General features: G+C 36.9%; 1 protein-coding gene across 4 annotated transcripts in view; it reads right to left on the reverse strand.

Annotated features, from left to right (window-relative positions):
* Positions 1-17,134, reverse strand: part of P4HA1 (prolyl 4-hydroxylase subunit alpha 1) — a 99,634-nt gene that overhangs the window by 13,932 nt on the left and 68,568 nt on the right. For all 4 annotated transcript variants that reach the window (XM_037803950.1, XM_037803952.1, XM_037803951.1 and 1 more), the window contains 2 exons: positions 15,846-15,911; positions 12,348-12,416 (listed from right to left, as the gene is read on the reverse strand). In XM_037803950.1, the coding sequence (XP_037659878.1) occupies positions 12,348-12,416; positions 15,846-15,911 (135 nt within the window). The remainder of the gene's footprint in view (positions 1-12,347; positions 12,417-15,845; positions 15,912-17,134) is intronic.

A 17,134-nucleotide genomic window follows, 5' to 3' on the forward strand; every position in this document is an offset into this window, starting at 1 on the left:
AAAGGATGCTGGATTTTGTCAAATGCCTTTTCTGCATGAATTGAGATGATCATGTATTTTTCCCCTTTTGATCTGTTAATGTGGTATGTTACGTTAATTGATTTTCTTGTGCTGAAAAATCCTTGCATACCTGGAATAAAACCCATGTGGTGTATAATTCCTTTAATGTGCTGCTGAATTTGATTTGCAAGTATTATTCTGAAAATTTTTGCATCTACATTCATTAGAGATTGATCTGTAGTTTTCTTGCAGTATCTTTATCTGGCTCTGTTATTAGGATAATGTCTTCACAGAATGATTTAGGTAATGTTCTCCAATATTTTGGAAGAGTATGAGCAGGAATGGTATTAATTCTTCTTGGAATGCTTGGTAAATTTTACCTGTGAAGCCATTCAGTCCCAGGCTTTTCTTTGTTGTGAGGTTTTTCATGAGGTCTTCTAGTTTTCCTCAAGTCACCATAGATGTTCATGTGTATCTAGCAATTTGTCTATTTCATTTTACATGTCTAGTTTTTTGGCATATAGTTCTTCATAGTATCCTTTTATGGCCTTTCTCATTTCTGTGAGGTCAGCAGTAAAGTACCTTTTTTCATTTCTGATTTTATTTATTTGCATTTTCTTTCTCTTTGACTTTGTCAGTCTAGCTAAGGGTTTGTCGATTTTATTGCCCTTCTCAAAGAACCAACTTTTGGTTTTATTGATCCTATTCTTTTTGTTGTTCTCCATTTCATTTATTTTTGCTTTAATCTTTATTTCTCTCCTGCTTACCTTGGGCTTAGTTTGCTGATCTTTCTTTACTGTTCAGTTAGGTCATTAGTTTTAGCTCTTTCTTCCATTTTAATGTATGGAATTAGGGCTATAAATATCCCTCAGCACTGCCTTCACTGCATCCCAGAAGTTTTGATATGTTGTGTTCTCATTTTCATTCATTTCATGATATTTACTGATTTCTCTTACAGTTTCTTCTTTGATCCACTGATTAAGACTGTGTAATCAATTGTTGTACAATTTGGTAAATCAATATATTTCAATAAAATAACATTTTAAAAAACTGTTGTTTAATATCCATGTATTTGTGGAATTTCCAGTTCTCCAGTTGTTAATGATTTCCAGTTTCATTCCGTTATGATCAGAGAAAGTGCTTGGTATAATTTCAGCCTTTAAAAATTTACTTAGACCTATTTTATGCCTCAGCATATGGTCTATCCTGGAGAATGTTTCATGAGCACTTGAGAAGAAGTATACCCTGCTGTTTTGGGTGTATTATTCTATTATATCTGTTAGATCTAGTTAATTTATCATATGGTAAATCCATTCTGCCAATCTCTGTCTTTTGATTGGGGAGTTCAATCCATTAACATTCAAAGCTATTACTGTAAAGACAGTTCTTTAATTCAACCATCTTATCATTTAGTTTTTATGTGTCATATCTATTTTTTCTTTTTATCCTTTGTTACCCTTACTAATACTTTCAATTCTAGACCTCTAGACCTCTGTCTACTGCAGTTTCTTTTCAGCCAGAAGCATGCCCTTTAGTAGAGCAAGTCTCTTATTAACAAACTCTCTCAACTTCTGTTTATCTGTGAATATTTTAAGCTCTCCCACATTTTTGAAGGATGGCTTTGCTGGATAGAGAATTCTGGCTTGCAATTTTTGTCTTTCAGTATCTTAAATGAATCATACCATTGCCTTCTTGCCTCCTTGATGTCTGAGGCAATATCAGCCAACACTTTTGTCTTACTTGGCTTACCTTGTACGTGGTGAATCACTTTTCTCTAGCTGCATTCAGAAATTTCTCCTCTTCAGTATCTGACAGTTGATTAGGATATGTGCTGGAGTGGGTCTAATCAGATTTATTCTGTTTGGAGTATGTTGGCTTCTTGGATTTCCATATTTATGTGTTTTATAAGGGTTGGGAAATTTTCAGCCATTATTTCTTTTTAATATTCTTTCTGGCCCGTCCTTTCCCCTTCTCTTCTCCTTCTGGGACACCAATGATGTATATGTTGAATGCTCTGTGTTGTCAATCATTTCCTTGAGACCCTGCTCAAATTTTTCCATTTGTTCTTTTGTCTATTTGAAATTCAGTTGATCTGTCTTCTAGCTTGCTGATTCTTTCTTCTGCCTCTTGAAATCTGCTGTTGTGTTTCTCTAGTATATTTTATTTTCATCTAGTGTCTCATTTCCATAATGTCTTTTCTAATTTCTTTCAAATTCTTCTTTATGCTTTCCTAGTATCTTAATATCCTTTATCTTTTTATGCATATATTCCTTCATCTCATTGATTTAGGAGACTTGTTTGAACATCTTTGATTAGTTATTCCAAATTCTGTCTAATTTTTTAATTTGTTCCTTTGATTGGGCCATATCTTCCTATATTTTAGTATGCCTTGTGATGTTTTGCTGATATCTGTTCATCTGATACCTTGACGGGTCTATTCTAAAGGTCAGTTTTTCTCTCTTATCTATAATTTAGTGATCTACCTGGGTCTCTATTAGGGCACTGCTTTGGCAGCTGGATCAGGGAGTGTAGACCATCTCCAGTAGGCCTGGGATATGGTCTGTAGAAGCTGTGAAAAGCCACGCCCTTTTCCCCTGCGTTTTTCTGGTCAGCCCAGCAAATAGTGCTCCCTATTTACTTATGAATCTTCAGAAGCTGTTTAACTCCTAAATCCCAGCAGCGTCTGACTTGGTGGAGTTGAAAATGATGGAATGCTGTGATCTCACTGCATTTCTTCACAGTATTCTAAGCCACTCTCTCCTGTCTTTTCATTTCAACCCGCAGAATTCCCTTTAGTAATTCTTGTAGGGCAGGTCTCTTGTGGACACACTCTCAGTTTCTAAGAACTCCCTCTCATTTTTGAAGGACACTTCTGTGGGATAAAGAATTTGGGGCTAGCAGTTTTTCTCTTTCAGTACCTTAAATATATTATACCACTGCCTTCTCGTCTCCATGGTTTCTCATAAGAAATTGGCACCTCGTCTTATTGAGGAGCACCTGTATGTGACGAATTGCTTTTCTCTTGATGCTTTCAGAATTCTCTTTATCTTTGGCATTCTGATTGATATGTATCTTGGAGTGGTCTATTAGGACTTTTTCTGTTTGGAATACCCTGCACTTCCTGGACATGTATATATATATATGTCTTTCATTAAAGTTGGGAAATTTTCAGCCATTATTTTCTTAAATATTCTTTCTGCCCCCTTTTCTTTCTCTTCTCCTTCCGGGACACCCATGATGTATATTTGTATGCTTTGTGCTGTCAACGAAATCCTGAGACACAGCTCAATTTTTAAAATTCTTTTTTCTATGTTTTTGTGACTGTATGATTTTTTTAAAAAAATTCAAATTTACTGAGATATATTCACATACCACAGTCATACAAAGCGTACAATTGTTCACAGTACCATCATATTGTTGTGCATCCATCACCAAAATTAATTTTTGAACATTTTCATTACCACACACACAAAAGTAATAAGAATAAAAATTAAAGTGAAAAATAAAGTGGGTGCTTTTTTTTTTTTGCCCCATTTTTCTACTCATCCATCCCATACACTGAACAAAGGTGAGTTAGATGCAAATGGCTTTCCCAATCACACTGTCACTCCATGTAAACTACATTTTTATACAATCGTCTTCAGGATTCAAGGGTTCTGGGTTGTAGTTTGATAGTTTCAGGTATTTACTTCTAGCTATTCCAATTCATTGGAACCTAAAAAGGGTTGTCTATATTGTGCATAAGAGTACCCACCAGAGTGACCTCTCAGCTCCTTTTGGAATCCCTCAGCCACTGAAACTTATTTCATTTCACATCCCTCTTTGGTCCAGATGATGTTCTCCATTCCATGATGCTGGGTCCAGATTCCTCCCTGGGAGTCATATTCCATGTTGCCAGGGGTATTTATATCCCTAGGTGTCAGATCTCATGTAGGGGGGAGGGCAGTGATTTCACCTGCCAAGTTGGCTTAGCTAGAGAGAGAGGGCCACATCTGAGCAACAAAGAGGCACTGAGGAGGAGAATCTTAGGCACAATTATAAGCAGGCCTAGCCTCTCCTTTACAGTAAGTCTTCCCAAGGGCAAGTCCCATGACTGAGGGCCCAGCCCATCAAACCAACAGTCCCTAATCTCTGCAAGTACAACAGCAACCATTGAGGTGGGGAAGCCCAGCACCCCATGCATTCTCCCCCAGAAACATTCACATTAGTGGCAGCATATAATATTTCTCTTTTTGTGCCTGGCTTATTTCATTCCGCATTATGTCTTCAAGGTTTGTCCAAGCTGTCATGTTTCATGACATTGTTCCTTCTTACTGCTGCATAGTATTCCACTGTGTGTATATACCACATTTTATTTATCCATTCATCTGTTGAAGGACATTTGGGTTGTTTCTATCTCTTGGCAATTGTGAACAATGCTGCTATGAACATTGGTGTGCAGATATCTGTTTGTGTCACTGCTTTCAGATCTTCTGAGTATATACTGAGAAGTGCAATTGTTGGATCAAAGGGTAATTCTATGTCTAGTTTTCTAAGGAACTGCCAGACTGTCTTTCCAGAGTGGCTGTACCATTATACAGTCCCACCAACATTGAATAAGAGTTCCAATTTCTCCACATCCTCTCCATATTTGTAGTTTCCTGGTTGTTTAATGGCAGCCATTCTAATTGGTGTGAGATAGTATCCCGTTGTGGATCTCTCTAATAGCTAGTAAAGCTGAATGTTTTTTCATGTGTTTTTTGGCCATTTGTATTTCCTCTTCAGAGAACTGTCTCTTCATATCTTTTGCCCATTTTATAATTGGGCTGTCTGTACTATTGTCATTGAGTTGTAGGGTTTCTTTATATATGCAAGATATCAGTCTTTTGTCAGATACATGGTTTCCAAAAATTTTTTCCCATTGAGTTGGCTGCCTCTTCACCTTTTTGACAAATTCCTTTGAGGTACAGAAACTTCTAAGCTTGAGGAGTTTCCGTTTATCTATTTTTTCCTTTGTTGCTTGCGCTTTGGGTGTAAGGTCTAGGAAGTGAACGTCTAATACAAGGTCTTGAGGATGTGTCCCTACATTATCTTCTAGGAGTTTTATGGTACTGTCTTTTATATTGAGGTCTTTGATCCACATTAAATTTTTGTGTAGGGTGTTAAGTAGGGGTCCTCTTTAATTCTTTTGGATATGGATATCCAAGTCTCCCAGCTCCATTTGTTGCAAAGACTGTTACGGCCCAGTTCAGTGGCTTTAAAGATCAATCAGTCGGCCATGAATCTGGGGGTCTATCTCTGAATTCTCAATTTGATTCCAATGATCGATATATCTATCTTTGTGCCAGTAACATGCTTTACTGTGGCTTTATAGTAAGCTTCAAAGTCAGGGAGTGTAAGTCCTCCCACTTCGCTTTTCTTTTTAGAGTGTCTTTAGCAATTCGAGGCACCTTCCCTTTCCAAACAACTTGACTACTAGCTTTTGCAAGTCTGCAAAGTAGGTTGTTAGAATTTTGATTGGGATTGCGTTGAATCTGTAGATGAGTTTGGGTAGAATTGACATCTTAATGAAATTTAGCCTTCCTACCCATGAACATGGAATATTTTTCCATCATTTTTTAAGGTCCCTTTCTATTTCTTTTAGATTTATGTACTTTCCTTTGTATAGGTCTTTACATCTTTGGTTAAGTTTATTCCTAGATACTTGATTTCTTTAGTTGCTATTGAAAATGGAATCTTTTCATGAGTGTCTCTTCACTTCTTTCATTTCTAGTATATAGAAACATTACTGACTTATGTGCATTAATCTTGTAAGCCGCTACATTGCTAAATTTGTTTATTAGCTCTAGTAGCTGTATCGTCAATTTCTCAGGGCCTTCCAGATATAAAATCGTATCATCTGCAAACAATGACAGTTTTACTTCTTCCTTTCCAATTTGGATAGTTTTATTTCTTTGTCTTGCAGGACTGCCCTGGCTAGCACTTCCAGCAAAATGTTGAATAACAGTGGTGACAGTGGACATCCTTGTCTCGTTCCTGATCTTAGAGGGAAGGCTTTTAGTCTTTCACCATTGAGTACTATGCTGGCTGTGGGTTTTTCATATATGCTCTTTATCATATTGAGGAAGTTTCCTTCAATTCCTACCTTTTGAAGTGTTTTTATCAAAAAGGGATGTTGGAATTTGTCGAATGGTTTTTCACCATCTATGGAGATGATCATTTGATTTTTTTTTTTTTGATTTGTTAATGTGTTGTAATACATTGATTTTCTTATGTTGAACCATCCTTGCATGCCTGGAATGAACCCCACTTGGTCATGGTGTATGATTTTTTTAATGTGTCTTTGGATTCAATTTGCAAGTATTTTGTTGAGAATTTTTGCATCTATATTCATTAGGGAAATAGGCCTGTAGTTTTCCTTTTTTGTAGCATCTTTACCTGGTTTTCGTATTAGATTGATGTGAGCTTCATAAAATAAGTTAGGTGTTCCATTTTCTTCGATGTTTTGAAAGAATTTAAGTAAGATTTGTGTCAGTTCTTTCTGGAAAGTTTGGTAGATTTCCCCTGTGAAGCCATCTGGCCCTGGGCAGTTATTTGTGGGAAGTTTTTGATGACTGATTGGATCTCTTTGCTTGTGATTGGTTGGTTGAGGTCTTCTATTTCTTCTCTGGTCAGTCTAGGTTGTTCATATGTTTCCAGGAAATTGTCCATTTCCTCTACCTTATCCAGTTTGTTGGCAAACAGTTGTTCATAGTATCCTCATAATTTTTTTTAATTTCTTCGGGATCTACAGTAATGTCACTTTTCACCTTTCTCATTCATTATTTTGTCTATATGGGTCTTCTCTCTTTTTGATTTTGTCAGTCTAGATAGGGCTTGTCAATCTTGTTGATCTTCTCAAAGAACCAACTCTTGATGTTACTTATTCTCTCTATTGTTTTTTGTTCTCTCTGTCATTTATTTCTGTTTTAATCCTTGTTATTTGTTTTCTTCTATTTGGTTTAGGATTAGTTTGCTGTTCATTTTCTAGCTTCTTCAGTTGATCCATCGGTTCTGTGATTTTAGCTCTTTCTTCCTTTTTGATGTATGCGTTTAGTGCTATGAACTTCCCCCTCAGTAATGCTTTTACTGCATCCCATAGGTTTTGATATGTTGTCTTCTCATTTTCATTCATTTCTCTATATTTAGCAATTTCTCTTGCTATTTCTTCTTTAACCCACTGATAGTTTAGAAGTGCGTTTTTTAGCCTTCAGGTATTTGTGAATTTTCTAAGTCTCTGATGGTTATTGACTTCTAATTGTATTCCACTGTGGTCACAAAATGTGCTTTGAATAATTTCCATTTTTTTAAATTTATTGAGGCTTGTTTTATGTCCCAGCATATGGTCTATTCTGGAGAAAGTTCCATGGGCACTAGAGAAGAATGTGTATCCTGGTGATTTGGGATGTAATGTTTTATATATGTCTGTTAAATCTAATTCATTTATCAGATTGTTTAGGTTTTCAATTTCCTTATTGGTCTTCTGTCTGGCTGATCTATCTATAGGAGAGAGTGATGTGTTGAAGTCTCCCACAATTATTGTGGAAACATCAATTGCTTCCTTTAGTTTTGCCAGTGTTTCTCTCATGTATTTTGTGGCACCTTGATTGGGTGCATAACAATCGTAAATGTCTATTTCTTCTTGCTGAATTGCCCCTTTTATTAGTATGTAGTGGCCTTCTTTGTCTCTCAAAACATCCCTGCATTTGAAGTCTATTTTATCTGAGATTAATATTGCTACACCTGCTTTCTTTTGGCTGTAGCTTGCATGAAATATTTTTTTCCATCCTTTCACTTTCAATTTCTTTGTGTCCCTGTGTCTAAGATGAGTCTCTTGTATGTAACATATTGATGGTTCATATTTTTTTTGATCCATTCTGCCAATCTATATCTTTTAATTGGGAAGTTTAATCCATTTACATTCAACATTATTATTATGAAGGCATTTCTTGAATCAGCCAGCCCATCCTTTGGTTTATGTTTGTCAGATATGTTTTTCCCCTCTCTCTTTTAATGTCCTTTAATGAACCAATATCGAATCTCTTTAGTTACTGAACCTTTCTCCATCTCTCTCTCTCCTTTATTTCTCTGTCGGTAGGGCTTCCTTTAGTATCTGAAAGTAGGTCAGGTCTTTTATTAGCAAATCTCTCAGCATTTGTTTGTCTGTGAAAAATTTAAGCTCTCCCTCAAATTTGAAGGAGAGCTTTGCTGGATAAAGAATTCTTGGTTGGCAATTTTTCTCTCTCAGAATTTTAAATATGTCGTGCCACTGCCTTCTTGCCTCCATGGTGGCTGCTCAGTAGTCATTACTTAGTCTTATGTTGTTTCCTTTGTATGTGGTGAATTGCTTTTCTCTTGCTGCTTTCAGAACTTGTTCCTTCTCTTCAGTATTTGCCAGTCTGATCAGAATATGTCTTGGAGTGGGTTTATTTGGATTTATTCTACTTGGAATTCGCTGGGCATTTATGCTTGGTGTATTTATGTTGTATAGAAGGTTTGAGAAGTTTTCCTCAACAATTTCTTTGAATACTCTTTCTAGACTTTTACCCTTCTCTTCCCCTTCTGGACACCAATGAGTCTTATATTTGGTTGTTTTATCTATCATAGCCCTGGGGTCCATTTTAATTTTTTCTCCCATTTTTTCTTTTGTTCTTTCATTTTCTGTTTTGCCATCTTCCAGGTCGCTGATTCATTGTTCAGCTTCCTCTCGTCTTATACTAGAGTATCCAGAATCTTTTTAATTTGGTCAACAGTTTATTTCCATAAGATCATTTATTTTTTTATTTACACTTGTAATTTCTTCTTTATGCTCTTCTAGGGTCTTCATGTCCTTTATATCCCGTGCCATGGTCTCACTGTTTGTTCTTTGATTAATTGCTCCAAGTACTGTGTCTCCTCTGATCTTCTGATTTGGGTGTTTGGGTTTGGGTTATCCATATTGTCTGTTTTTTTCATATGCTTTAAAATTTTCTGTTGTTTTTGGCCTCTTGGCATTTGCTTAACTTGATAGAGTTCTTTCAGAATATGTAGGCTAATTCAAAGTCTAATCTCTAATTTGGCAGATACACAGCTTGGTGGCGTACACTTTAACCAGCAGGTGGCGTCTGCGAGCCACCTATTCCCCTCAAGCCAGTTCTCCCCAACTTTGTCTTTGTAGTGTAGGGGGTGGGTGTCTGATTCTTGTGCAGGTCCAATTGGTGCACCAAGTTTGGGTATGTTGTTGGTGCTGTCGGCCCTGAAAGTGGGGCATGTGTCTGAGCAGTTTGGGAGGGAGGGTTGCTTTAGTAATCAAACCTCCCAGGTGTTCCTGGAGATTTAAGGCTGTTGCAAGAGTCTAAACCTTCAGCTCAGTCTCACCACAGATTGTCTCTGCCGCTGACCCACAAGTCCTTGGTATTGGTGTATGGTCCCCGGGATTTCTGAGTGGGTCCCTCTTCCAAGCCATGCCCTCCCAGGGCCTCTGGTGAGGGAAGGCTGTGCTATGTCATGAGTGAGTGCCATCCCTCAAAGGAAGTTCTGGGCTGCCAGGCTGTGTAGGGGCATTCCCAGCCTACTGAAAGGATGGCTGAATGGGGCATGTTAATTTCCCCCTTTTTGCACAGCTCCACCTTCGTAGCTCTGGGACAATTAGCTGTGGGTGCGTGAAAGGCTATTGTCCACACCCGATGTTGTGGTGTGTGCACGTGACGCTGGAAACCCCTCCCAGAACACTGGGTTTTTTGGTGCAGCTCTGGGCTGTGGCGCTGGGAAGGAGCATTCCCAGCCCACTGGGAAGATGCAGCGCTGTAAGGGGCATGGTTATTTCCCCCTTTTGACTAACCTGTGCCTGCCTAGCTCCGAGACAATTAGCAACAGGTGCGAGAAAGGCTATCATCCATGCCAGATATTAAGGCATACCCAGAGCCTGTTCCTGCCACGTTTCACTATGCAGTTCTTCCTGCCATATCTGCAGCTGCCTGTGGGTTTTTTAAAATAGAACTAGTCCGACTCCAACCACCAACCCACAGTTTCCCCACACCTCAGCATGGCTGCCGGATATTCAGCAGGCTTACTCATTCGTTTCAGAATGCAGACTCCCGGTTTCACCAAGTGCACGGTCCCTGTGGATTTAGCAGACCTTGTCCAGCTGGTGCTTCACTGGAACTGGTGTTCTGGGTCACTTTCTGGCTTTCATCTAGTATTTTTCACGGAGGTGTTTTTTTGCCCGGTCTCTCCTAACCGCCATCTTCTGGAAGTCCCCTGTATGATTCTGATTATCCTGTTTTCTAGTTCACTGATTCTTCTCCCTGTTCAATTCTGTTGTTGTATGCCAGTAGTATATTTTAAACTCTACTATTGTGTTTGTTATCCCCATAATTTCTTTTTTAACTTTCAAAGTATTCTTTATGCTCACATGTTGTCTTCCTATTATATTTTTGTTCTATATCGGATTTTCTATCATTTCCTTGAACTGCTTTGAGATTTGTTTGAACTTCTTTGATTAGTTATTCCAAATTCTGTGTCTCCTCTGAAATTGTTATTTGTTCCCTTGACTGAGCCATAGTTTTGTTTCTAGAATGGCATGTAATTTTCTGCTGATGTCTGGGCATCTGATTATTTTGATGTAACTCTGGTCAGTTTCTCTGTCTTTCCTCGAGTTTCATTGTTAAATTGGCTTTGTGTTAAGGCTCTTTTTTGATGCTTGGTCTAACCTCTTCTGGACCTGTTGAGCAGCCAGTATTTAACTGTTCAGATTTTCTCAGTAATTCTTCACCTGACTCTTACCCTGGTTATTAAGTATAATTTCTAAGATTGCACTTTCTGTGCAATTGTTTCATCTCCAGAAGAAAGCTTTCTTTCCTCTGTTCATTCTCTGGGAATCTGATCTGCAGGATTTTCTCCCCAGCTCCCATGATTTGTTTAAATTTGCTCTCTCAACTAACGTTTTCCCTACACTTTTCAATCCTGGGACTCAGCCTGTCTTAAAGTAGTTCCATTCCATACCACCCTCTGCTTTCTTTTCCATGAAGCTTTTCTGTTTCTGGTTTCTTCCCCATTAGGGTATCCCATCCTAGGGAGCCAGATGCAGTCAATCCAGAAAGGTCCATTTTCCATTTAGGTGGTTCAGCAGAGACTGGATTGAGGGTACCCACTTCTTGCCAATACTTCTGACTCAGTATCTCTTTTTATTTCCCTCTGGGGGCACTTTTGTACGCAGCACTCCTCCAGCACTTGAGTTTGGACTTGGGTCCTGGTGCCTGGATATATGTGGGGTTCTAACTTGCTGCTGTGAGTGGCTCTCTGGTTTGCATCTGTGGCAGGAATGACCCAGGTTCTACTGCCTCTGTGCAACTCCTAAGTTAAAGAGGATGAAATGAGGGGGAGGGATCTAGACTGGCAGGTCCAGAGTGAAGTTTTCTGATTTCTGGAGATTATCTCTCTTTTTCTTTGATTAAGTGAAGTTCTTCTCCAGTACCTATTGTCCTCCAAAGTCCCAATCAAGTGGAATTTGTCCTTCTGATTCTGAGGGGAGACTTCTCCAGGGTATGTCTTACACTGCCATGTAGATGATATCACTGACCACATTTCTGGGGATACTTCTTAATCCTACATAATTGTGGTGGCAGAAGAATATAGGATTCTAGTGAATAGTCTACTAGGCCTTGGCACTTTGTGTGCTATGGACATCCATCAACATGTTTTGCTCGAGTTAGATAACTGGCGCTGAACATCCTCAGGCCTTCTATGTGGAAGTATATCTCTGTCCTTGCAACAGAGAAGTAGCAAGTCTACTTTGTCTGATACTAGTAGAGCCACCTCCCCTCTCTTCTGGTTACTATTTGAATGCAATATTTTTTTCCATATTTTCACTCTGAACCCACGTGCATCTTAGAATTTAAGGCAAGTCTCTTATAAACAGTATATAGGGGTGTCATGAATTTTTATCTGGTCTTTTAAGCTCTGCCTTTTGAATTCAGCCCATTTATACTTAAAGTAACTGCTAATAAAGCAGCACTTTCTTTGCTATTTTGTTCTTTGGTTGTTTCTAAGTCTTAGGCCTGTTTTTGTCCTTCAATCTTTCCATTACTGCCTATTTTTGTATTTAGTTGATTTATTGTAGTGAACCCAGCCAGGAAGACTTTTTAAATATCAACCCATGGTTGTTCATTACCTCTGCGTACTCATGGTAAATTGTTCTATAAAAATACCCAAAATCTGACCTGGATATAATGGAGTCCTTAAATATACTACCTTTTAAAATGTAATTCATTAATTAGATCATGAAGTACAGATGCATCTCTTAGGGAAAAATAGATTTCAAAAATATAAAAACAACAAACCAAGTTTACCTTTTTGGGCCAAACACTAGCTCCTACTTCAGGAAAAACAGTGGCTCCTCCTGCTGACACATCACTCATCTGTAAGACACAAACAATATTATCAAAAGTGCTGGTAGAACTCCCGGGGAGGAATGTAGATCTGGCATCGTGGGACGGAGAACATCTTCTTGACCAAAAGGGGGATGTGAAAGGAAATGAAATAAGCTTCAGTGGCAGAGAGATTCCAAAAGGAGCCGAGAGGTCACTCTGGTGGGCACTCTTACGCACACTTTGGACAACCCTTTTTAGGTTCTAAAGAATTGGGGTAGCTGGTGGTGGATACTTGAAACTATCAAACTACAACCCAGAACCCATGAATCTCGAAGACAATTGTATAAAAATGTAGCTTATGAGGGGTGACAATGGGATTGGGAAAGCCATAAGGACCACACTCCACTTTGTCTAGTTTATGGATGGATGAGTAGAAAAATAGGGGAAGGAAACAAACAGACAGTTTGTGTTCTTTTTTACTTCAATTGCTCTTTTTCACTTTAATTATTATTCTTGTTATTTTTGTGTGTGTGCTAATGAAGGTGTCAGGGATTGATTTAGGTGATGAATGTACAACTATGTAATGGTACTGTGAACAATCGAAAGTACGATTTGTTTTGTATGACTGCGTGGTATGTGAATATATCTCAATAAAATGAAGATTAAAAAAAAAAAGTGCTGGTAGAATAAATTAAACATGCCACTGTGAGAAGTTGATACTGAATACTGATATACGAAAATACCTGGACTTTCCTTACATAGCTGGGTTTGTGCATGCTACTCAGCTTTTTAAAAACAAAACAATATACTGTTTAGGTTTATATACACATACACAAGTGAACACCATAAATAAATGCAAAGGAATGTTAAACAAAACAGCCAGGATTATGAAAACATAATTTAGGATAGGTACTTCTTTTAAAGCCAGAGTAAAATGAATGAGGTATAAATATATTTTATTGTACTAGAAAGTAAGCTCCAGGAGGGCAGGAATTTATCTGTTTTATTCATCACCAAATGTTTAGTGTCTAGAATAGTACCTCAAGAATAGTATGTGATCAATAAATATTTATTTAAATAAATGAATTTAAATGAAATAGAATAATACCAAGAATAATACTGAGAGAAAATAATTAATTAAAATCAGTTTTGTCATTTCTCATGGTAAAGAATCTAGTTGCATTAACTGAAAATTAGAAGATTAAAGGATTATATAAAGTTAGTCATAAAGGTAACCATCCAAATTACCACATTAAAAAACAAGGCAAAGAAAACACAGATCATACTGTGAAGATTTAAATGTATACAAAGATTCAGATTGTATCACAAAGCAAAACCCAACTATATGTTGTATCCAAGAGAAACATCTAAAACAAGTGACTTACAAACACTGAAAACAAAAAGGACTAGCAGGAAAATACAGTTCCAAAGATAACAAAGTTTTGATCTTAATATCAGACAATTTAAATCCAAATAAAAAGCATTAAATAAGATAAAAGTTTATTTTATTGTAATAAAAAGAGCCACCAGTTCTTAAGCAATCACAAACTAACTTTAAGGAAATAAAAATTGAGCAGGAAATAAAAAGTGATTATCAGATACTATGTGGCCTATCTGTGAACAGTACTTAAATGGTAGAAAAAACATGAATTCTGATCTTCTATAACTATGGTAGGAAAAGAGGAAAGTTGGCATTAAGAGGAAAAAAATACTCTTAACATATATGGATAAAGAACCAAATAAAATAGCATCAATATCTACAAAGAAATTCAAGGAAAAATAGTAATACAGAAAAGGAAATACTAATGAGTCTTAAAAGCAAATAAACCCACAATCATTGCTAATCTGATAGGTAAAAGATACAAAGATTAAAAAGTTTGAAAAAAATATTTGACAAAGTATCACACTACAAGTGAGATTTTAATTTTTTACAACCTCTATGAAGGAAAGTAACGGTTTCTCTCCTAGTTTTCCCTTTGTGATATTTCTCTCATTTTAGTTTACTTATCTTATATGGATTTTTCTAAGGTGATTAAATACTTTTGGAAATAAGATGGAGTTGTGAAAGTGATGGAAATACACAAGGCAGGAGGGTGAGAAAGTGGGTTGTTTACAGGGAGGGAGGGATATAGAGAGGATGGAAATAACAAAGGAAGGCAAGAAGAATAGGAAAAAGATAGAGGAAGGAAGGAAATAGAGTAGAGAGATACAAAGAGGTAGGAAGGGGAAGGGAGTGAGACTGGTTTCATATAATTCAAATGGAGAATACAGGTAAGGGATGAGAAGAGCAATGAAACAAGCAAAATTACGTCTAGACTTAAAAGGCATCTTTCTAAGTTAAAGTTTACTACACTGTGGAAGAGTATATTTTCCAAATGTATAGCCCAATCCTTCCTGTCCTCTATTGTTCTTACAATGTTACAGTGATACTCCTCTTGAGTGGCAGGGTCTTTTTTCCTTCCCTTTGAACCTGTACAGAATTTTAATTGCCTCAATTTAACAGAATACAGTAAAAATGATACTATATGACTTCTAAGGACAGGTCATAAAAATGCCATGCACTTTTGCCCTGTTCTCTTGGGATACTTGCTCTTGCCTCATAGCCCTGAGGAAGCCCAGGCCACATGGATTGGCCATGTACAGGTGTTCTGGCCAACAGCCTCAACCTTGGCCTTCTAGATGACTCTTGTCCCAGCCAGCACCTGACAATAAATGCATGAGAAATCCAGAGCAAAAACCATGAGCTGAGCCTGCCCAGTCAATTTCACAACTGTTAGACAATAATAAAACAATTTATTTTAAAGCTTTCAGTTTGGAGTAATCTGTTATGAAGCAATTGATAACCAGAACAAATATGATGAAAACTTGATTTTTTCCTATATGTTGTATAATAAAATATTTTAAATTAAATTAATGTCATACAGTTTTGAAACTTTGATAAACAATATGAGCGTGGTTACCCTTGAGGGGGATTTTGTAATATGCTATTTCTTGAACTAGGTGCTGATAATACCAGGTGTGTTTACTTTGTGAAAATTTACCAAGCTGGACAACTGAAGATTTATGCATTTTTCTGATGCATGTTATAATTCAACAAAAGTTTACTAAAATAGGTGTGCATCTATGTACACAGAAATTCATGTATCTATTGATTCTTATATATACACTACACATGACTGAACAGTTCAAACCCCCAAATATTAACAATTATTGTCTCCAAGTAGTAGGACTATCAGTAATTTTAATTTTCTTCTTTGGGTTTTTTCAAAAATTTCTACAATGAACATCTATATTACAACCTGAAAAAGTTGCAAATGCAAACAAACAAAAAAATCTTAATTCCCTTTACTCACAGCTGTAAAAATTTTAAAAAGGATTTTAAGAGGTATAAGTATAAGAAGCTTATCTGAACACATCAAAGTAAATGAGTCATGTAATCAATGCCAACTTAGAATAAAACTTTTACCCATAACTTACATAAAACAACCATGTAGCAATTCTATTTCCTGTTCCCAGCTCTTTGAAAGCATCTGGCTCTTCTTTCTGTGAATAAAACACAGCTAATTCAGAGTTGTAAAATTCAATAATGCAAATACTCCAGTAGCAACTAAACATCAATAATATGCTGAATGGTATGCCAAAAAAACCAAAAAGTTTCCCTCATAATGTCCAATGCATTACATACACCAGGTACTGAAATACTTGCTGATTGTTGCTTCAACTTATTCACTGAATACTGTTGAGAAGACCATTGGGAAAAAAAAAAAGATTTGTTAAGCCTAAACAATAAGTGCCAATATATACTATGTGGACTATTAAAAGAATCAATACCTACAACTGTAGCTTCCCAAAAAAAGATGTGAGAGCCTTTTCCTAGCTACCTTCATGAAGCCTGTTCTCTGTGGGTAAAAAAAATCTACTTTGAAATTTACTTGGAACTCATATTCCATTCAAATGTTTACTATTATTATGATTGTCTTTTTGATAATAAGCACATTAATCTGGATAGAGAATTCAAATCAATAAAATTTAAATCTAAATTAAAATACAATACAATACAATACAATTAAATTAAAATACAATATAGTCTTCTTGGCATTTGTCCCAGGAAAATGTAAACACATTTTTTCACATGAAATGTTCAAATGTTCAAAGCATCTTCATTTGCAATAACCAAAAACTGAAAACTACCCAAATATCCTTTAGAGGGTGAGTAACCTGTAAAGAGTAAAAGTTAAACAAGCTATGGTACAGCCATACCAAGGAATACTACTCAGCAATGAAAAAGGAACATGCTATTGATACATGCAAGAACTTGGATGAACCTCAAGGGAACTGTCTTTTTTCACTCCACAATCTCAAAAGGGAATATATAGTGGATGGTTCCACTTATATAACATTTACGAAATAACAGGAGTATAGATTAGTGCTTTTCAGCAGTTAGGGAAGGGGGTGGGAGGGTGTATGGGGCTATAAAGCAGTACAATGAGGAAGCCTTGTAGTGAAAGTACAGTTATGTATCTTGATTGTGTAGTTATACAAAGCTACACATAGATAAAATTGCATACAGCTACACAGATACACACCTGAGTACAAGTATAACTGGTGCAAACCACAGAGCTTATTCAGATTTCACCAATGTAAATTTCCTGATTTTGATACAGGCACTATAGTTATGCAAGATGTTAACATTTGGAGAGGCTGGGTGAAGGGTACATGGGACCCTCCTGTACATTTCTTTGCAACTTCTATGAATGTATAATTCT

Source organism: Choloepus didactylus, chromosome 15 (assembly GCF_015220235.1).
Source record: "Choloepus didactylus isolate mChoDid1 chromosome 15, mChoDid1.pri, whole genome shotgun sequence".
NCBI classification, from domain to species: Eukaryota; Metazoa; Chordata; class Mammalia; order Pilosa; family Megalonychidae; genus Choloepus; species Choloepus didactylus.